Source organism: Thermobia domestica, chromosome 4 (genome assembly GCF_964235325.1).
Source record: "Thermobia domestica chromosome 4, izTheDome1.hap1.1, whole genome shotgun sequence".
Taxonomy (NCBI): Eukaryota; Metazoa; Arthropoda; class Insecta; order Zygentoma; family Lepismatidae; genus Thermobia; species Thermobia domestica.
Genome location: NC_137457.1, coordinates 295156892 through 295179530, shown reverse-complemented (window position 1 = coordinate 295179530; position 22639 = coordinate 295156892). Strand labels below are relative to the sequence as shown.

Below are 22639 nucleotides of genomic sequence, written 5' to 3'. Positions count from 1 at the left end.
GAGCAGCTATAACACCAAGAGAACCATTACGACGAAGATAAATCTTACTGCGTCATCATTGAACATTGAAAACTAATAATCTGAGCCACCCAGCTTGCCTGGAGCTTTGTGGCTTTCTAACCCCTCTCTGCTTGCTTGAAGCATTAAGGATCCTACATCGCTCCACTTAATTTGCTCGCACATTTATAAAAGGAAAAATTTTGTAATAAAACTTAGTAGTTTGAGAAAACAATTCCAGAGGATAATTTGCTCTATCCAACAGAACTTTACAGTATGCAAAAATTCCAAGAGACAGATAGCGTGAATAGCAAAACTGTAAGCGGCTGATCAAGGAGTCTTCTAATGCTATGACCAGCACTATTGTATGTTAGAAGTCGCTACGCTGCAAGTCCTTGCAAATATGCGACCTGTTCACTGTACATATACGTACTTATAAATTTGACCTCCCCAATCTCCTTTTAAGTCGAAACCCGAAAAATCGGCTTCGTACGCAATTAGATCTGGTAAAAGTCTATTTGTGTACAAAAGCGTCTTTCCTAGTAAGATAGTGAAATCGGGTCTTGATCCAAATTGGATCGTTATTGACCCAAAATGCACCCTTGACCTAAAACTAGCTCAAAAAAAATGTGTTCCCCTACCCCCAGCCCTTACCGAATTATTGTATTATACATGTACAAAATTGAATATTTTTTTTAAAATTTTGGTATGAGTGGTCGAAATATTTTGGAAGTTTCACAGATTGTAGATACTATGTAAGTGTAAATATGTAATGTTTGTCAAAAACATCGATGCTTTTTCCTTCTTTTTTGCGTGTTGAAAATTTCAAAAAATCGTAAAAAAATTTTTGAGGACACGTCGCCGATTTTTTTTTTTTTTTAATTTTGTAACACCCTTAGATGCAACATATATTTTTTTCGGGGGCCTGAAAGTAATGGCAACATTGTCAAAAAGAAATACAACTGAAAACAAGCGTGTTTTTCGCACAGTTTTTCCACCACTTTAGGGCCCTTATAGCCAAACTTCAAACATGTTTTGCCAGAGTTCACGATTTTCCTTTCCTTTTGCGTCCCTTCAGCTTCTGTCCTTCTTCGGCTGCTGCGATTGTGTCCATTTCGGAACAAAAGCGCCAAATATATCTCCGTACTAGTGCTTTCACTTCAACTGACTCTTGCACAACAAATACTTCGCAAAATTTTCAACACGCAAAAAAAGCAAAGAAAATGCGCATCGATGTTTTTGAAAAAACTTCCACATTTACACTTACATAGTATTTACAATCTGTGAAACTTTAAAGTTACTTTGACCAACCACACCAAATATTTTTTAAAAAATATTCAATTTCGAGCATGTATAATACGATAATTCGGTAAGGGGTGGGTGTAGTGGGTCAAAAAATTTTTTGAGGCAGTTTGAGGTCAAGGGTAGCATTTTGGATCAATAACGACACAATCTGGATCAAGGGCCGATTTCACACACAATCTGGATCAAGGGCCGATTTCACAATCTTACTAGAAAAGACCCGTTCGTGGATTTCGGTGACTTCATTCTGTGCGAAAATCTGACATACACATACAGACACACACGTTCTTTTATATATTATTAGAAGGTGTAACCCTAATTCCCCCTCGAGTCGAAAAACGGCTTCGTACGCGATTAGATCTTGTGGAGTTTTATTTACGTACAAAATTTGGTGTCTCTAGCTCACTGTCTTCTATTTGAAAACCTGATGATATACACAAACCACATTCTTTTATATATTAGTATAAATACATATATTTTTGTCACAGTACATACAGTTGTTCGAATCGATTTTGAAAAAAAGTCAATTGTCAGCTCAATTTGTAGCTATCTTTCCAGTCTGCTTATGAAGCGGTTTTATGAACTATAATCTATATCACAATTTAAGCTAACGTACAATCATGTCCAAAATGATTGTCGCATATCTATAACTGTCTTCTTGTAAGAATATAATTTGATAATGATTTTGGAGGGGACTTTTAATACTGATACTATGTGTATAATCGGGAAATATATATTTGTGGTAAATTTCATAAGAAAAGAATTATAAATACGAAAATTAGAATAAGTAAAACAAAATGTTGCTAAATGGACAAGAAAGTTTTATTTTCGTTTTATTGTTCTTATTTACTGCTCTTTTGACATGAAATTTGCCACATACATGTCTTTGCCATATACTAACATTATAAGAAATGGTGTCTTCCCGTTGTGCCTACTTCCCGTTAGGCCTACAGGCCCTCCAGCACTTTGTAGAAAATATTTTTAATGATCTTATCTGTAGGCAGAACGGTAATTCCCGTTGTGCCTACTTCCCGTTCTGCCTACTCTTTCGAGACGGGGAATTCTGTGCAGGGAGGGATCTTTTCTAGGGATTTTTTCTTTAGTAATTCTAATAGATTCTGTAAGAAGAATAACTATTCCTTTAAATTTCATCATATATTTTAAATGTTATCTTACTTGCTCTTCTCAGAAAAAATGACTAGGTATAGTTTTGTTATTAGCAGCGTTATTCACGTCTACTTTAGTAGAGATGTGGTTTTTTAATACTTACAGAGAAATGGAAAATTAATTGATTCAGTTACAAGAAAATAAACTTATTTCGGTCTAATATCAAGTCATTTCACAACAAAATTTTATTCAGTTTTCCAGTAGTTCATCTCCAACATTCTAAGGCTCGCAGTACGTAATAGGTGCTACAGTTCACATCCTCAAAATATATTTGGCCATATATTAAACAAACAATGCAAGAAGATGCATAATTCGGTCTCTTTTCTTTTTCTAAAAAAAGCCTTTGTCTTCTACATCACAGATCTTTTTCCGGCATCACCTCTATATATGATCAGGTGCTTTGTCCTCTATACATGATTCTGTATTACACGCAATATGTCGTACTTATATTGTAAAAAAAGAAAAAAATGGGACCGCAATGGCTCAGGGGTAGAGCGTTCACCTCTGGTGCATGGGGTCCATGGTTCGATCCCAGCTCGAGCCAGGTGAGCTTTGTGGTGGACAAACACCGTGTGCGTTGGTTTTCTCGGTGTTCTACCGTTTTCTCCTACTTTCCACTATTTCATTCATTTCTCATCATCACCGTCTCCATAAGGGGGCCCTTAAGAAAGGGTCTTAGTCTCCTACATTAAAATTACTTTTTCGGCATCACCTTATCAGCTGATTTGTCTTCTATACGTGATTCTATACTATATGCCATAATATCATACATACTTCTATTTTCATATTTATATTGTCAATGTAAATAGCAGGAATACAAAATACAAATATCATAATTGAATGTTTTTGTAGAGTTTCAACTCAAATCAAAAGGTCAGATAATCGGGGAGGGAAAGGGATTTATAAGATTTTGTTTCAGTTTGGTACTCTTGAAGGTGATTGGCTACTGTGTTCACCGGTAGCCAATCAGCGTTCAGAACACCTGACGGCTTCGAAAAGTGAAAGTTCTGAGATCGAGACAGTAATCTGTATAAAATTCAATTCAAATTTTTAATCTGTCACTTTATAAGTATCAATAGGAATAGTAAGCAGCACAGAATGGCAGAATTTGTCAGTTCGAAATACGGGGGGAAAGTGCTCGCGTACGAAGGGTTCTTATACCGGATTAATAGACCGGATTAAACAGAAAACTGACAAGAGAACATCCAAATATTTTTACATTTGTACAGCTGTTGCAGCAAGAACAGAGTGAGAATGAAGCTTGTATGCTGATGTTGGAGGTAGGAAAAAAGCCGAAGGAACCAAAGCTGAAATATAAGCGAATTGAACAAAAAATAAAATCATTGAAGGCACGTCTGGAATCACATGTAATAGACTTGGTGGCTTACACAGATGCAGTTGCATACTGTTTGCATTTAGAACAGTGATGGTGAGATGTTTTAAATATATTGGCTATATTAACGATATATGGTATTAACATTGACGATATGTAGTATTTACATTGACAATATAAGTATATGTAACATTGCATGTAGTATAGAATCGTGTTAGAAGACAAATTACCTGTTAAGGTAATGCCAAAGAAGGAGCAGTGATGTAAAAGACAAAGGCTCTTTTTTTTTTCAAAAGGGCCGCCTTATGCATCCTCTTGCATTGTTTGTTTAATGTATGGCCGAACATGTCTTGAGGATGTGAATTGTGGCACTTTTTAGTACTGCAAGCCTTAGTATGCTGGAGATAAACTACTGGAAAACCGATTAAAATTCGGTTGTGAAATGAATTGATATTAGCCCGAAGTAAGTCTGTTTCGTGTTCGTTTCAGATACAATGTCAAACGGGTTACTGGCAACTGAATCAATCAATTCGAGGAAAGAGATATGATGGAGACAAACACTCTTTTTAAAGGCCGCCTTATGCATCCTCTTGCGTTGTTTGTTTAATAGTTGGCCAGACATGTCTTGGGGATGTGAACTGTGGCATTTTTTAGTACTGCAAGTCTTAGCATGCTGGAGGTAAACTACTGGAAACCCAAATAAAATTTTGTTCTGAAATTGCTTGATATTAGATCTTTTTTTTTTTTTTTTTTTTTTTTAATGTTTGTTTCACATACAATGTCTAGCATTCTTGCAACTGAGTCAACCAATTTTCCATGTATGATGAAACTTGTAGAGGTGGTGGTTGTTTTTACAGAAGCTTTTAGAAATACTAAAGAAATATTCCCTACAAAAATTCCTCCCTGCACATAATTCCCCGTCTCGAAAGAGTAGGCACAACGGGAATTACCGTTCTGCCTAGAGATAAGATAATTAAAAATATTTTCTTTAAAGTGCTGGAGGGTCTGTAGGCAGAACGGGAAGTAGGCACAACGGGAATGAACCTAAGAAATACCGGGCAAATTCGTTATCAAATTATATTCCTACAACAACATATTTATAGACATGCGACAATAATTTTGGACATGAGTGTACGTTTTTTAAACCAAAAAGAAATCAGTAAAATTTTCAACAACTCTTCTTGTTATACGAAGGGTTTGGAGAATACTACTGAAAACTTATGTCACATCTCAAGACGGAAAACTGTCATCTTAGTTTTCATGATGCAGATCAGTTGAAGAATAAGGTTACAAAACTTGGTTCAAAGTTATAAATTATTCTTCCAAGTCTCCTAGGTGTGCAGTGTGGGTTCTTGTAAATAACTGAAACGAAATCTTCATTTCCTCAAAATTTTCTGAAAGTGAAGTAAAACACCTCACTGGTTTCTCAACGAAATAGACATCGGATTTTTATGCATTTAAAATTCATGAAATATGCATGCAACTATGCTGCTAAATGTGTTAAAATATGCACTAACAATCCAATAAAAGAGAGCATGTTCAAACATGCAGCAAAGTTGGTAACACAGTTTTGTACGTGAAATGTAACATTGAAAGTGTACTTTACCTTTCAGGAATTCTCTTCAGAATTTATTGTTATGATATATACAGGTTATATACTCCTAATTTTTAAAACACATACAGATTATAAGATTAAAATGAACACAGTGATAACATGATCTCCAGTTTTTCTTCACAATTGTATTTTAAAGTGTATTTACATTCCACGAAATACTACGAGCCTCACATCAACAGACAATATTTATAGAGAGGAATAAGTTTAGTATTGATATTTTCTGGCAAGTTGAAATCTAACCAATCAAGTATTCTCCCATTGCTTCAGTTGTTTTATAGTCGGAGTTTCTGGCAAGAACTTCCATCATTTTCTTTTCCACAGAGCGTGCGAATTTACCAGGAACTGAATGTAGTTCGTGCTGCACTTCGTCAACTAGAGCTAAGCATTCACTGAGCAGCATTCCTTGCGTCTCTTGTTTCTGGATTGATCTTGACACAATATTACAATCAGTCTTTATTATTATTATCACATTTCTCTTAACGTCTTGGCAATTGTAAACGTCTTTCTCTACTGATCTGTTGCTAACAATATTGGTCCTCCATGAACAAGGCATTCTTCAATCCACCCATTCAAAAAACTTCCCTAATGCATAGACATTTAAATGCATTGAAAATACAAACTAAAATGGCTTTAATGCATGCTATAAGCATATGTCTGAAATAAAAACTTATAGAATATGCTCTTACGCACTAATATATTCATTAACCTTGGAAATATATATTTATATGCTCTATATTTGAGCTGTATTATTGTTATTAGAAACCCCAATTCAGTTCAATAAAGATGTATATAAACAAACAAAATATGCATTTGCACAAAAATCCTATGTCTATTGATGATACATACAGAAAATGAAGAAAGTCACTTTTAAAACTTATAATGATGAGGAAGCGCAAACTTCGCTTCAAATTACTTACAAAAATGCACAATACATACAGAAAGTTCATAATTTGCAACTTTCACCTATGTCGTGTAACGTCATTCTTCAACTGATCACATCACAAAAAAGTTTCTGTTTTGCGGTAAGAATCTGTCCACTGAAGAATAGAAGAGCACTTCTTGAAACTGTACGAGGATTACAAAGTAAGATGCCCTCAGAGATACGTTTCCTCCCTCCATATTAAACATATCAATTTGTTTAAGAGCAAATACACTTCAAAGTTATGCTTAATCCATGATTTACATTGAAATAAGCAACGCTTTAGTCCTAAACTCTTCAAAAACTTTTTATCTAACTTATTATAGTTAAAGGCTAATTCAATGGACTACATTTTTCTATCATACCTTTCAATCTGCAATAAGAGAGCAAGAAGTTTTACTTTTGTGGTCACTGAACCGAAGAATGTCGTTGAAAGGTGACAGATATAAAATTTGACAGTTGCCCGTCCAGCTGTGGATCCAGCATCTCTTTATCTTTCGATTAACATTTTCCCTCCAAGATGACTATAAACCTTCTTCAAGGAAGCGACTCTTTGTCACTCAGTAAAAATAACAAGAAATCACAAGACGAAGAATGTTTATAGTATCTTGGAAAGAAAATCTTGATCGAAAGATACCGAGAGATGCTGGACCCACTACTCAATGGACACCTGTAAAATTTCATATCTCTTAGCTTTCAACGATATTCTTTGGTTGAATGAGCACAAGAAAGATTTTTTTTGTTCTCTTGGTGCAGATTGAAGGATATGATAAAAATGTAGCCCATTGAATTAGCTTTTAGCTCTTATTATTATTACTATATCTGGAATTAAAACATTATTAGATAATTACATGTAAACGTCTGGATGAGAGCACCAGTCTTTGGAATAGGGACTATTTTATCCAGCTCCTCTTTCATCAAGGCGTCCTTGTCAATGATATCTTCATCGTTGTGCCTGGACATAGGACTTCTGTCTCGGGATGATCCACTGTCAATGCTCTTCCTCCTCGACGATTTCTGTCCACGACGTTTATTTCTTTTACCTTCCACTATCCTGTCAATCATAGACAGCACCTGTCGCTTTCTTTCCTCTAGCAGGTATTTAGCCTTTACATACAAAAAGAGCACAATTAACACAATCAGACTCGAATTCCAATGATTGGAAAATTGAACAGTAGAGTTATCAATATCTGCAAAACCCATGTGAGTTATTATTATTATTATTATTATTATTATTATTATTATTATTATTATTATTATTATTATTATTATTATTTGTTTCTTTAATTCTACAGTGTATCCGTAAAGTTGCGCAACCCAAAGTTTGATTGCGTATCTTTTGAACCACGAATGATAAATACCTGAGACTTGAAGCAAATGTAAGCATGTTCTATGTAGGTACTTTTGAGATCATGACCAATGCAGGAACTCACAACGTTTTTGTGTAGTAACGAAAGAAATTACCGTAAGTGTAAAATAAAAAAAAAAATTACAAAATGAAGAGAATCAATATTCAGTTGCAGAAAACTGATTTCCTGTGGATGAATCAACATTTATCCATTGGTGTATATATCAACATTTATCCATTGGTGCGAAAAAAGTTGATGGAGTGTTGACAAAGTTGATGGAGTGTTGCCATGTAAAAAAGCTATTAAATAAAGTCCGGTGTTTTTTGACAGAAACGTGGCCGCTGCCAATACTGTTGTAAAATTATTGCAACAGATGTGTTTTAGGTTAATTAATGATAAGCAATGTGAATTTGCACATAATTGATAACTTGAGTTTTTATGCAAAAATTTGAGATAAAAATTACTCACCTTCAGCTGGTAATCCTGGCCATTACAAATTCCAACATTGGTCATGATCTCGAAAATATCTACAAAGAACATGCTTACATTTGTTTCAAGTTTCAGGTCTTTATCGTTCTTGGTTCCAAAGATACGCAATCAAACTTTGGGTTGCACAACTTTAGGGACACACTGTAATTCTGTCTGATTCTAATATGTCGCGCTTAAATTCTATTACTAAGAAAAGATTTGAACTAAGATATAAACACTGGTAATATACCTAAATGGGATATCTTTCGTAATAAATAAGAATGTTGCGCCTATGAGAAGCTTTGATAATTTTTTTTTTTTTTTTTTTTGTCGCAATATCATTCTAAAATATAATTAGCTCTTCACTACAAGTTTTCTCACTATAATGTTATTGCCAACAAATTCATGTTGGTTTATTGTACGTGGTTTCAACTCAAATGATGGTCTGAATTGTAGTATCAAATATTTTCTGAAAAGCATTTAGCAGAGTAACTGGCCCTGCAGTTAGTTACTATGATTTATTCTATCCCTCTATTGAACATTGTGAGTATAACAAACTTAGCGTACTTTATTTTTCTGATAATAATAATAAATAAACAAGTACAGCATGTTCATAAAAATACTATCATAGTTTAAGGTAGTATTACGTTGCTTTGGATAACCTTATTTAAATGAAATTGATCACATTTGAAAGAAAAACTCAAATATTCTTTTACTATACGTCACAGACATTGAATGTGGGCCCTCCGAGTGGCGATTCAGACACCTAAGACAATATTCAAATCCACGCCACATACGTTCCAACATATCTGATGAAATAGACTAGATGGCAACACTGATATGAACTTGCACTTCTTGCAGCTTTTGAGGCAATGGGGGTACATAGACAAATTGACGTGTGTGTAGGAGCCTGATATTGAAACCTTCGCCTAAAAGCACGCTGAACCTGCTTTAGACTCTGCGTGCTGTGATATTCCAAAACACACCAACTTCGTCCTTGTAGGGTCGCCATAATTCCTTAAAACTTATTCTTTAATAACAACACAACACAACGAAAGGAAATAAATTTACGTTAGCACATTAAGACATAACAGTACAGAAACATAAAATCTTCCCAAGTGACCTCCAGCAGAAACAGCAACTGACTGCTAAATATGCAACAATGAACCTATATCGAGCAATCACAAAGTAAACATGAGTGAAATTACTTTTTCTATGTTTGATCCCGTCCATTATATGCACAAAAATACTTGAGTTTTTCTTTCAAATGTGACCAATTTCATTCAAATACTATTCTCCAAAGCGACGTAATACCAATATTTATGGACACGCTGTATAGAAATATTTCTGCGATAATTTTTGCGTATGTTACTACTACATAATATGGAATATAATCTCTTTCAACTAATATGCAAAGTTTCAATAGTTTAATTTATTTTACGAATACAATAATTTTACTGTCATTAGCCGTTATTATATCGTATTTGCCTTCATACGAGACGCATACTTTTGTATGAAAATTTTCCCCAAAACTGGGATTCGTCTTATATGCTGATACAGAGATTTTAGTTCGTTTAATTTCAATTAGTTTTCCTGACTTTCTGTTGTTTGATGTCTTCCTTCTTTCCTTATGGTGTACACCAGCATTTTAGTTACGCACAGTGCAATGGCTCAGTAATTGCAATTTGGATACAACTGCTCTATTTAAAGCTACTTCACAGTACGTATGCTTTTCCCTGGATTCATATACGGTATAGGCATTCCCATATGCGCGTGCGATTCTTCATAAGGATTGGTAACTACACATAATGTTCCGTGTTAAAATATCACTTTATATTTAAATAATACCAATATGAAGTGAAAATACTTTTTCTTTAAACTGAACACAGAGAATGGGATGCGCCTTATATGGAGGCAAATACGGTAATTTTATTACTAGCAAGTTAATTTCTGCACATGAATTTACTCAAAAATTGTTTGATTTGAGTTTAACAATACAAAACAGTCTTATGAGACGGAGACCTACCCTAGAAGAAAGGTGGAATAACGTATGCTATTTCCATCAATCGAGTTTTTTTCTTTCTTTTTCCTTTTCTATTAGTAATAATAAAATAATAATAACTTTCAACGCTATCCTAGAATATAAAAGCTGCTTTCATACAATGTCCTGCAAAATTACAATAAGCCTATGAGGGTGTCAATGGTAACTTCTTGAGGAGACTAGCTCATGCTGCCTTTTGCCTGGGTGGAGCATGATGATGGATGCTATGCTTGTGTCTCTTGTAAAAATCCAGTTACTTAATACGAGGCATTCCAGAAATTAAGTTTCCCTAGAGCGGTAAACTCAAAGACTTTGAAACTTTATTACCACAGATACACCACAGGTGACACTACTTTTCAACGTAATCATCGTCGGAATTTAGACGTTTGTCATATCATGGGATCAACTTTTGTATTTCGATGTCGTAAAAGTGAGCAATTTGGGAGTGGAAAAAGTAGCAATCTTCACAGTCGCAAGAAGGAAAACCGTTTAGATTTGTTTTCGAAATTTCTCAGAAGTTCATACAAATTGTCTAACATCAGGAAGCGCGGAGGTGAATGTAATAAATTTTTAATAACTTATTCCTTACATTCTTTAAACAGCTATAATGTCACTATCGTTTACATAAACACATATTCCAGTCTTATTCAAACGCGTCATACAAAATAGCTGAGTAATACACCCACCTGCTCCGAATACACAGATTCCCTCATTTTTTCAAATTCAATCTTCACGCCTTCTTCTGGTGCACGTGCCAACGACGGAAATCTTGCCAGTCGAGCGACATTTTTCTCAACAAGCAAAGTCGCTTCTTCAGGAAGTAGACTCTGGGGAAGCCCTGGAAATGAGTCTTGGCGAGGCAAATGAGCGATGCATCCAATCAATTGACCTGTTATACGGTACGTCTCACGAAGAGTCAACCAATCTGAAACAGAAGGAAATATTATTAATGTAAACCATGTTTCTACATCTACAACCTTCAAGACATCATGTTAAAATTAAAACTAATCATTACTTGCGTTATAGGCTACAATAGGGTGATATTTAACATTTTCTCCCTAATTAATTAATTAATTAATTAATTAATCTATCTATCTATGTTTCTGACTTAATAATTCTTGAACCATCCTACCGATCTTGATCAAATTTTCAACTTAGTTTAGGCCTGGGATGTTTTTTATCGTTTCACTTTGATGGTGCAACTTGAGGGAGGGGGAGATACATCAAAATTATCGAAAATGACCGGTATTAATGTCGAAACTATAGTTTTCGGGGCCGCTGAGACGAATAGTGATACATTCGATGCCGTTTAAATGCAAATTCAATCCCGCAACTTGGGGGAGATGTAAAAATGTTCGAAAATGACCAATATTAATACAAAATCCACAGTTTTCGGGGTCGCTGAAATGAACAGTGACACTTCCGATGTCGTTTAAATCGAAACTCAGCCACGCAATTTGGGATAGGGTAAATGAAATGAAATATTTGAGTTTTACGTCCCACGATTATGCCGGTCAGGCTAAAGAAGACGGTGATGATGAGAGATGAATGAAATGGTGGAATGAAGGAAGTGGGAGGCAATGGGAGAACCCCGAGAAAACTCATGCACACGGTGTTTGTCCACCACAAAGTTCATTTGGCGGGAGCAAGATTTGAACCCGGGACCCCAACAGGGTTTGCCCAAGTGGGCCCAGCCCGAAAAAAACCGGTGGGTTTTTTCGGGTTGGACCCACCTGAAAAAAAAACACTTTAAAACCCACCTTGGTTTTTGAGCTTTTTGTTAGTATATTATCGGTACAGCTATGGTGATCACACTGAAAGTTAATTTTGTCAGATTTTTGACTTTCCTTAGGCGAATTAGATGCTTTCATGTTAAGATATACAACATTCAACATAAGACCTTTATGAAGTTCTGAATGCACTGAATAGATTAAAAGAAAACTTAGCTTGATATAATTAAAGAACAAATTCATGTATGGATTATGCTTATATCCTATTTGAAGTAAAATATGCAATTTTATATTTTAGAAAATTCTTTTCGTGAAAGGCGTGTTCGCCGGCTTGACGACGCCAAGAGACGTTATCCCTCATACGTTGACGGGTTTAAGACCATAGGTGTCGGTACTACCAGTCAATATGTAAATACACTAGTAAAACTATTAGTATTATTTCTAACCTTTGATGGTAACAAATATTCTTCAGTAAAATTTGGTTTTCCAACATTTTAGTTCTGTCATTTGTTGCTACTCTTCAAAGAAGCATTCTGTAGAGTCAACACCAGCAAAAGCGTAAAAGTTCTTGTCAAATTTAAGAAGCTCAATGCTCGGAGTTCCGAAGACTACGTAACGCTTACTGTTTCAAGTGCTGAATTCAAACTTTCGTACTAGTGGAAGTTTCGATGTACAGTAAAGAAAGCTGCTTTTTCGAAAGAAAAAAAAAATCGTCATAAAAGAAGTGCTCGTGAAATTCCCGCAATTGAACGCATAAAGCATCGGAAGTTAATACTTCAACAATAAAAATATTTATTTTACATTGGAAGATATTTAATTTCATGTCTCAGGGTGAAGACATTTTGAAACACCCCAACTATACATAAAACTACATGAACCAACATAAATTAAAGGGGTACTTCCGGTTGACGTAGAAAGTTGAAATTTGGTATGATTGTAGCTTTCCGGAACTAACCGACAGGGAGTCTAAAGGGGAGATGAAGAAATTCCCCATGCTATTTAAATGGGCCTTTTTGGACCTATAATCTAATATTTTAGGTACCTGGAATACAAACTAGAAATTCGGTATACTTGTACGTTTTCGTTAGCATTACCTAAGGAAATCACTTTAAAAAAAAAATCCAACTTCATTGTGGTTTTATAGAGAACTGAAAAATCTTTCCCATTTTATTTATATGTGATATTTTCTACACCCCAAAATGTTTAGGCACTTCTGGCAAGATTAGAATGATGAAATTTTGCATGATTGTAGCCTTCCGGGACTAACCGACAGAAAAATTGCCAAAAGTGAATATTTTTAATTTTTAAGGGGTCTGAAGGGATCTGAAGGAATTCTCATCTATCTATTAAAATGCTACAATAGCAATTAAAAGCGCCTCAGCTCCAACCTATAACTTGAGCTTTCAAATCTTTCATTTCCGGTTATGTGTGATTTCACGTTTAACAGAGACAAACATTTTAAGTATTTGTACTTTAAATAGTCTAAATTAGTTAACTATATATTTTTCATAAGGTTTATGATATAAAATTATTGTACAAAGCCCTTCTATTTTAATAAGCCTTCTTTAAAATCAATGCATGTGAATTGTGCTTCCATCTTTGAGTTCTTTTAAACTATATGTGAGGGACATTTATGTGTTTGTGGTCAATCCTTCCGACAGTGAGATCTCGGAAACTACAGGCTCTAGAAAGATGACGTTTTCACTAATCGGTTGGAAATTTTGCGTAGATTATGCAGTTCTAATTGAATATATATATATATATATATATATATATATATATATATATATATATATATATATATATATATATATAAACATGGCTATTGTTTCCTTATTACATTTTATAGGGTACACTGGAAGCGTTGAAATTAAAAAAAAAAAAACTAAAGCATCATATCCTACGCGTTATACATTCCAACACCACATTGTTGTATATTGGGGTTGTATATGTCTCAGGCGTTTGTTTCATGGCCAAATAATGAAAAAGGAAGGATAACCATTTCTCGAGTCTAAGATAAATCTTTATTTTTTGAGTGTTTTGCCCAATGAACATAATATATAACTGACATTTTAATAAATTGTATATGTAATGTATTTGCTTATTACATGCTGCATGCAAGAAGAAAGAAAACACTGGTCATACATGAATTAGAAACTCCAACCGGAAGTAGGCTCAAATCTCAAGTTGCAAACGGTGCGAGTTATTGAGAAAAAATAATCGAAAATCTCCCCTTTATGAGACCCCTTGCCGATTTTTTTTAATCAATACGTTTTTCACTTGTGTCTGTAAAGGGACATGTACATATGTTGTGAGGAATGAGGAGATTTATGCTCATATACGAATGATGTGCTGTGTAGAAAGCGCAGGTTCCGCTAGTGTTATTTAAATGGGCGTTTTCTTGGGATACAAAATCTTATCTTTTAAATAGTTGAAACACGAGAAGAAACTTGAAATTCCGTAGAATTGTGGATTTAAGAGGCGAGGGTGTGGGAGCAAATGCCCCAGCAGCTTAAATTCAGAAAATATGAAGAGCAAATACACGAAATTTACTGTTACCGCAAAGGGTGATACATATGAGATGCGAGGGCGTAGGCCGAGCAAATGTGGGGATCTGGGGACGGAGCCCCTGCTAACCAAAGGCTAATTATAAAATATAACTTATATCTTTGTTAATTGTTTTAAATTAATTTTCGGAAAAGAACTATCTTGCAACAAGTGCTCGGAAAATTTCCGTAATTGAACATACAAACTATCGGAAGTGAACTTCAACAATAAAACCATTTATTTTACGTTGAAAAATATTTATTTCATATAAGATATTCTAAAACATTTATTTTATAAAACATGAATTATGTCTTTGTTTTAAATTGATATGTTTTGTATTCACATTTGACGAACGTCACTGAGGCTCCTAGGACGAATCGATCTACATTTGTTCGTTTGTCTGCCAGTAACACACTCTACAGGGTACAACTTTCAGTCTTCTAAGTTGAAATTTTTAGCTTACAAGCACGAGACATTCCTATATAGATTTTGGCAGCGTACCAAAGTAAACTTTCAAAATTGTGGCCTTTTTTTAAGAAAAAAATAGCGGGTATCTACGCTGAAGCGTAATTTTCGGTCTTTTAAGTTGAAACGTTCAGAGTTGAAGCACGAGAGACTCTAAATTAGCTCTATTTATTTTGGTGGCGATCCAATTAAAATTTCAAAATGGCGGTCATTTTTCAAAACAGCAGTGAATAGAAAGTTGTTGCAAGTTGTGACAATGATAATCTTTAAATGTAAATCATATTTTAACATTTTTACCCCAAAGACATTGAAATATTCCGAAAATACCCAATTAAACCCGAAAATATGGGCCCAGGTGGGTTGTGTTTTTCAAAAATACCCGGGTTTTTTCAAACCCTGGACCCCAAACACCAGAGGTGAACGCTCTACCACTGAACCACCGCGGCCCAGGGGGAGAAGTTATATAAAAATGATCGAAAATGACCGATATCAGACAGCGCTTCAGTAATAGTAAAAAGTGACTGACTAACGGAACATATTACTAATTTTTCTTATTTTAATCCAGCGAAGCGGGTAATTGACGCTAGTCACTGTATCAGACAGCGCTACAGTAATAGTAAAAAGTGACTGAATAACGGAACATATTACTAATTTTTCTTATTTTAATCCAGCGAAGCGGGTAATTGACGCTAGTTATTGTATCAGACAGCGCTTCAGTAATAGTAAAAAGTGGCTGACTAACGGAACATATTACTAATTTTTCTTATTTTAATCCAGCGAAGCGGGTAATTGACGCTAGTCATTGTATCAGACAGCGCTTCAGTAATAGTAAAAAGTGACTGACTAACGGAACATATTACTAATTTTTCTTATTTTAATCCAGCGAAGCGGGTAATTGACGCTAGTTATTGTATCAGACAGCGCTTCAGTAATAGTAAAAAGTGACTGACTAACGGAACATATTACTAATTTTTCTTATTTTAATCCAGCGAAGCGGGTAATTGACGCTAGTCACTGTATCAGACAGCGCTACAGTAATAGTAAAAAGTGACTGACTAACGGAACATATTACTAATTTTTCTTATTTTAATCCAGTGAAGCGGGTAATTGACGCTAGTCACTGGATCAGACAGCGCTACAGTAATAGTAAAAAGTGACTGACTAACGGAACATATTACTAATTTTTCTTATTTTAATCCAGCGAAGCGGGTAATTGACGCTAGTCACTGTATCAGACAGCGCTTCAGTAATAGTAAAAAGTGACTGACTAACGGAACATATTACTAATTTTTCTTATTTTAATCCAGCGAAGCGGGTAATTGACGCTAGTCATTGTATCAGACAGCGCTTCAGTAATAGTAAAAAGTGGCTGACTAACGGAACATATTACTAATTTTTCTTATTTTAATCCAGCGAAGCGGGTAATTGACGCTAGTCATTGTATCAGACAGCGCTTCAGTAATAGTAAAAAGTGACTGACTAACGGAACATATTACTAATTTTTCTTATTTTAATCCAGCGAAGCGGGTAATTGACGCTAGTTATTGTATCAGACAGCGCTTCAGTAATAGTAAAAAGTGACTGACTAACGGAACATATTACTAATTTTTCTTATTTTAATCCAGCGAAGCGGGTAATTGACGCTAGTCACTGTATCAGACAGCGCTACAGTAATAGTAAAAAGTGACTGACTAACGGAACATATTACTAATTTTTCTTATTTTAATCCAGTGAAGCGGGTAATTGACGCTAGTCACTGGATCAGACAGCGCTTCAGTAATAGTAAAAAGTGACTGACTAACGGAACATATTACTAATTTTTCTTATTTTAATCTAGCGAAGCGGGTAATTGACGCTAGTTATTGTATCAGACAGCGCTTCAGTAATAGTAAAAAGTGACTGACTAACGGAACATATTACTAATTTTTCTTATTTTAATCCAGCGAAGCGGGTAATTGACGCTAGTCACTGTATCAGACAGCGCTACAGTAATAGTAAAAAGTGACTGACTAACGGAACATATTACTAATTTTTCTTATTTTCATCCAGCGAAGCGGGTAATTGACGCTAGTCACTGTATCAGACAGAGCTACAGTAACAGTAAAAAGTGACTGACTAACGGAACATATTACTAATTTTTCTTATTTTAATCCAGCGAAGCGGGTAATTGACGCTAGTTATTGTATCAGACAGCGCTTCAGTAATAGTAAAAAGTGACTGACTAACGGAACATATTACTAATTTTTCTTATTTTAATCCAGTGAAGCGGGTAATTGACGCTAGTTATTGTATCAGACAGCGCTTCAGTAATAGTAAAAAGTGACTGACTAACGGAACATATTACTAATTTTTCTTATTTTAATCCAGCGAAGCGGGTAATTGACGCTAGTTATTGTATCAGACAGCGCTTCAGTAATAGTAAAAAGTGACTGACTAACGGAACATATTACTAATTTTTCTTATTTTAATCCAGCGAAGCGGGTAATTGACGCTAGTTATTGTATCAGACAGCGCTTCAGTAATAGTAAAAAGTAACTGACTAACGGAACATATTACTAATTTTTCTTATTTTAATCCAGCGAAGCGGGTAATTGACGCTAGTTATTGTATCAGACAGCGCTTCAGTAATAGTAAAAAGTGACTGACTAACGGAACATATTACTAATTTTTCTTATTTTAATCCAGCGAAGCGGGTAATTGACGCTAGTTATTGTATCAGACAGCGCTTCAGTAATAGTAAAAAGTGACTGACTAACGGAACATATTACTAATTTTTCTTATTTTAATCCAGCGAAGCGGGTAATTAACGCTAGTCATTGTATCAGACAGCGCTTCAGTAATAGTAAAAAGTGACTGACTAACGGAACATATTACTAATTTTTCTTATTTTAATCCAGCGAAGCGGGTAATTGACGCTAGTTATTGTATCAGACAGCGCTTCAGTAATAGTAAAAAGTGACTGACTAACGGAACATATTACTAATTTTTCTCATCTTAATCCCTGCGAAGCTGGTAATTGACGCTTGTTATTGTTCTAAATAGAAAGTTAATGTCTACTATTACTAGCTGAAACGTTCCTTCTTCGAACGGAGAGAAGAGATTTATGGAAATATTTCAACCTCTCTCCTCATAAGCCTGTCTCAGACGGGACTGAAGTAAGGATGCGATTCACGATCTAAAATTCACGACCTTACTTAACGATCGTGTGGGAAGTAACTTGTCCTTAGTCCAGGTTGAAATTTTCTGCTATCCTTATTTGGATCCTGACTTGGAAGAAATAGAAGCAGTTTCTATTTTCTCCTGAACTTCCATGCAACTACCAATCAGAAAAAAGCGCCTGACGACATTCAACTTCGTTTCTCGCTGTCATTTCAAAACAATACTACCTGTACAAGAGAAGCATTAATGGTATTAATAGAGTCATACGAAAAATACGATTTTTTTGTGTTACGTAAAGCATGATTTATATTATTAAAAAAAAAAAACCTGCAACAATAGAGGTCTTAGAGAAGGTATGCAGTAAAGTAAGTAGTGTCTGCCCGAGCACTACAGATGTGAACAAATGTAATTACATCTTTTAAAAGCTTAATAGGTGATTACCTAAGTATACTGTGCAATTTGTATACCAAAAGATAATGTAATGTGTTAAAAAAAGAAACAATGAGAGTTAATTGTCATCAATGTTGTATAGCCGTCGTGCAATTTTAGGGAACAGTTCTAGAATGTTGGCGCAATACAAAAGTCCGGTTGTAGTGCATGAGAAGGGCCCCCGACGCGGTATAAGTTTACTTTATGGGGCATGTGAGTAGTGAGCTGAGCGGATATCCTTAGTACCTATACTAGAAAATTGCTCTTCTTTCTTTATATTAGCTCCCGCGCCTGATAACTGCCCTCATTTACATATTTGGCCAAGTTATATTTGATTTTCAGTTCTACAATCTGGTTAATGCAAGGATCTACAAACCTTTTTCTCAGTAGTGTATGGAATTCTGAGTAGTTTATTCTGCAGACTTTTTTGTAGGAACGAGGATCTTGTGCGAGTAGTTCATTATTCACCATTAAAAATACGGTGCTTTTATGTGCATTATTGCAGCGATGAATCCACTCCCTGACCCAGCAGCAGTTTTTTTTCTTTCTTTTTTTTTTAAGCAGGGGAAGGGGGGCTTTTGTACCACCAACAGAGCAGATATTGATGCTATGGCTATTTCATCCTCTTCGGATGAATTCATATTGTGAAATAGAAAAACAATATTTACGATTACGACAGTTGATTTGTGCTGTACATAACACATTCTTCAAGTGTTTTTCGTCTGTTTAATACAGCGGCCACGAGAGGCTCTGCTTGTGAAACCTACAACCTAGTTTTAAGCATCGTCTGAGACTCCTACATTACATCAGGATTAAAAAAAAAAAAAAAAAAAAAAAAAAAGCATGTAAGTTTGAGTTAAGCAACACTGTTAAATAGTAACCTGGATTGAGGCCTTGGTTCAGGTGAGAAGGTGTAACGTAAATTCCCTCCCTTTCAACCCTTCATCCTATGTTAATGATAGATGAATTTGAACTTAAAGGTACAAGAAGTGTCACTATTCATTTCAGCAACCCTAAAAAGTATGGGTTGCACTGCACACTAACACCAGTCATCTTTGATAACTTTTACACGTCACAATTCAATTTTATCGCATAAAATGATCTTCACTCCTTCTAATTCAGTTCCAAGTTGATCGAAGCTCAAAATATACTTTGAAAGGCAGGATGTGCACACAATAATAAACCGAAGAGTTAATACTACGGCAGGGTTTTATGACATTTGACATTGAATTTGACCTTGATACGGTCACCTCAAGAAATCGACACCTGTACCAATCAATTTATCGCACACAATTATGTAGGAATGCATGGAAATTTCTCGAAGGAAAATAATAATAATAACAAAAAACGAAAATATATGGTACTGGTTTACTTTTGGCACACCACACTTTGGAAGATTTACAGGTAAAATTCAATACTTTGCATGAAATGACATGTTTATAAAGAACAAATATTTGTGTAAAATCATTACTAGTGTTTTATGATGGGTAAAAGACGTAAGTGAATGCATATGGAAGATAACTGTTTTAGATATAATTTTCCATCAGTGGTCTATTTCTTCATAATATACAGAAGCTGTATGTTATATTTAGAAGTGAAGCGCTACTAGTATGTACCATTAAAAGTGATACTGAAACATATATCATTGCCAAACCCTACTTGTTTCCACTATCCTTGCTTATGCATATACCCACCGTCGCTGACGTGCCTGCTCCCTTCGGACGTACAGCCTTACTCCGCTCACACCCGTTTCGCTCTGCCTCACTCAGCTAGGTAGCATTCGTTCTTTTTAGTGGCCACGTAGGAGAGTTGTTTTGTGTTTTACACTATATTTTATGCCATACCTGCAAATACCGTACTTACGCGCAAATCATAAAAGACTTGTCTTACTTCTGATGGATCCCTTGAATTTTAACTGTCAAGTGAGATGTTTTCCTGTCGCCCAGTGTAGAGACAATAAGAATAAGAATAAGAATTATTTATTGTCGTTAAACAACACGATGATGTAATAGACAACTCCAAAATTTAAGTTTGCGTACATGTAATATTTACAATTTTAATTGATCAATACAATATTTTATATTTTACCTAGTACTACTTTTCTATTCTAATCCTGAAATTTTTTACAAAAACATTTAAAATTTTTAATCTCTATTTCTCTCATTCTAAGTGGCAATAGATTATACAATTTCATCCCTATATATTTAAAACTATTTTGAGTTTTGCACCGCCGCACATGGGGAATATTTATTTCATTTTTGCGCCTTGTATTGTGTGAGTGAACATTACTTCGAGTAACATAATTTGTACAGTTTTCTTTGATATACATAAGGAACGATAATATGTACAAGGACAGGATGGCCATTATTTCAAAATCTTTGAAAAAAATGTCTACAAGATTCTCTCTCTGGAATTCCTGTTATCGATCTTATCGCTCTTTTTAGCCACTTAAATACTGTTTGTGTCCCGGAAGAATTACCCCATAATAGTATGCCATACGACAGATGAGAGTGAAAGAAAGCATAATATGCAGTTTTTAATAGACTTTTACTTACAGATATTTTTAATTTACATAACACATATACTGCTCTTGATAATTGTTTACAAAGTTGCATAGTATGCACATTCCAGTTTAATTTCGTATCTAAGTATATTCCTAATAGATTAACTGAGGAGCATTCTTTTGTATCAGTTGTGGAGCTGCTGAGATGAAGGTATAACTTCTCTGTTTTATTATGATTCAAATGTAATTTATTGTGAAACAGCCAAACAGTAGATTTATCTATTGTTTTATTATTTTTCGTGTGTATTGCGTTGATATTATTATCTTTCGTTATAAATGTAGTGCCATCGGCATACATAATAGTGGTTTCTAATAATTAGTCAGGAAAATCGTTAATATATACCAGAAATAGAAAAGGTCCAATGACACTTCCCTGTGGCACTCCTGTTAATATTTGAAGTACATTTGACTGTTTATTTTGTACACACATAACTTGTTTTCTACTTTCTAAAAGTTAAGTTAGTGAAAGAATTATAATTTTTCAACAATTATTTCGAGTGGTGTGCCAAAAGTAAACCTGCAAGAAAGAAAGAAAGAAAGATAAGTCACGTTTAACCCAGAAAGAGTAAGCACATCAGCGTTGTAAAACATTTCCCTGTATTTATCATGTCGTAATCAAAACAATGAACAGAAATACTTTATGCTCGAATTTTCACTTGGTACAGCGGAAAAGGTTCTAGAACACAGGTCCTCCTATAAAGACTAGTAGCTGTACATACCAGCGATTGTAATTTGGGTCTTCGCTGCTGGATTTATGTTCACATTCTGAGATGATTCAGTTTGTAGCCTTACGCATAAATATAAAGTAGATTGTTCACTGACTAAACCAAATAAGTATCTCATTTATTGTGAATAATATACTTATCTTTAAAATGTGCAACAGGCAACTACCATACTTATATTTCAATTAAAATGTTGACAATAAAGCCTTGCACTCTTGCCATTTTCAAATATATAGGCTGTACAAGTCACTTAAGCATCTACTGTCTAACGTCTTACCTTCTGCGTTCCAAACAAAGGCTTGTCCATTTGTGACAGTTAATGTAATCATTTTCTCTTTCTTTAGATGTGGAATATCATCTTAAAATCTTCACATTTCACAGCACGATCACCTCCCTATAAACATTTCGGACACACGTATTCATTTGTTTCGCAATTTCTTTTTCTTGCTTCATTAAATATCTTTCATTTGTCCTGACCAAACTTGGTCCTGACCTTAAGTGAAACTTTAAAAGGTTCTGTAAATCTTTAGAGATGGTTATACGATGCGAAACAAGACAAGTTATTGTAAATATAGATAGTAAGCTTGAAAAGTAAGCTAAGATAAAGAAAAAAATGAGAGATCTATACATTAAAAGGGCCGAGATGTTTATGGAGTATTGAAAGAAAATGGAGGCTGTATTGTCGGTAAAGAGGACAGGAGAAAATTATATGATTGACAATGCCAGATTCTGACCATAATTACAAAAAAGGAGTTGTGCATTTTCGAAGCAGAAGTAAATGTTGAGGGATAGAAAGGATATGAAGTCTGTTCATAACAGAAAATGGAAGTAAG

General features: G+C 34.8%; 1 protein-coding gene across 2 annotated transcripts in view; it reads right to left on the bottom strand.

Moving 5' to 3' along the window:
- Tsen34 (tRNA splicing endonuclease subunit 34) overlaps positions 1–22415 on the bottom strand; it is a 42849-nt gene extending 20434 nt beyond the window's left edge. The window contains exons 1-3 of one of the 2 annotated variants that reach the window (XM_081756254.1): positions 22084–22415; positions 10878–11116; positions 7185–7440 (exon numbers count right to left, since the gene is read on the bottom strand). In XM_081756254.1, the coding sequence (XP_081612380.1) occupies positions 7185–7440; positions 10878–11116; positions 22084–22135 (547 nt within the window). In that variant the 5' untranslated portion in view covers positions 22136–22415. Of the gene's footprint in view, positions 1–7184; positions 7441–10877; positions 11117–21803; positions 21943–22083 lie in introns of those variants that run through there. The other variant, XM_081756253.1, reaches the window with a different exon arrangement.
- Between the last annotated feature and the right edge of the window lie 224 nt (positions 22416–22639).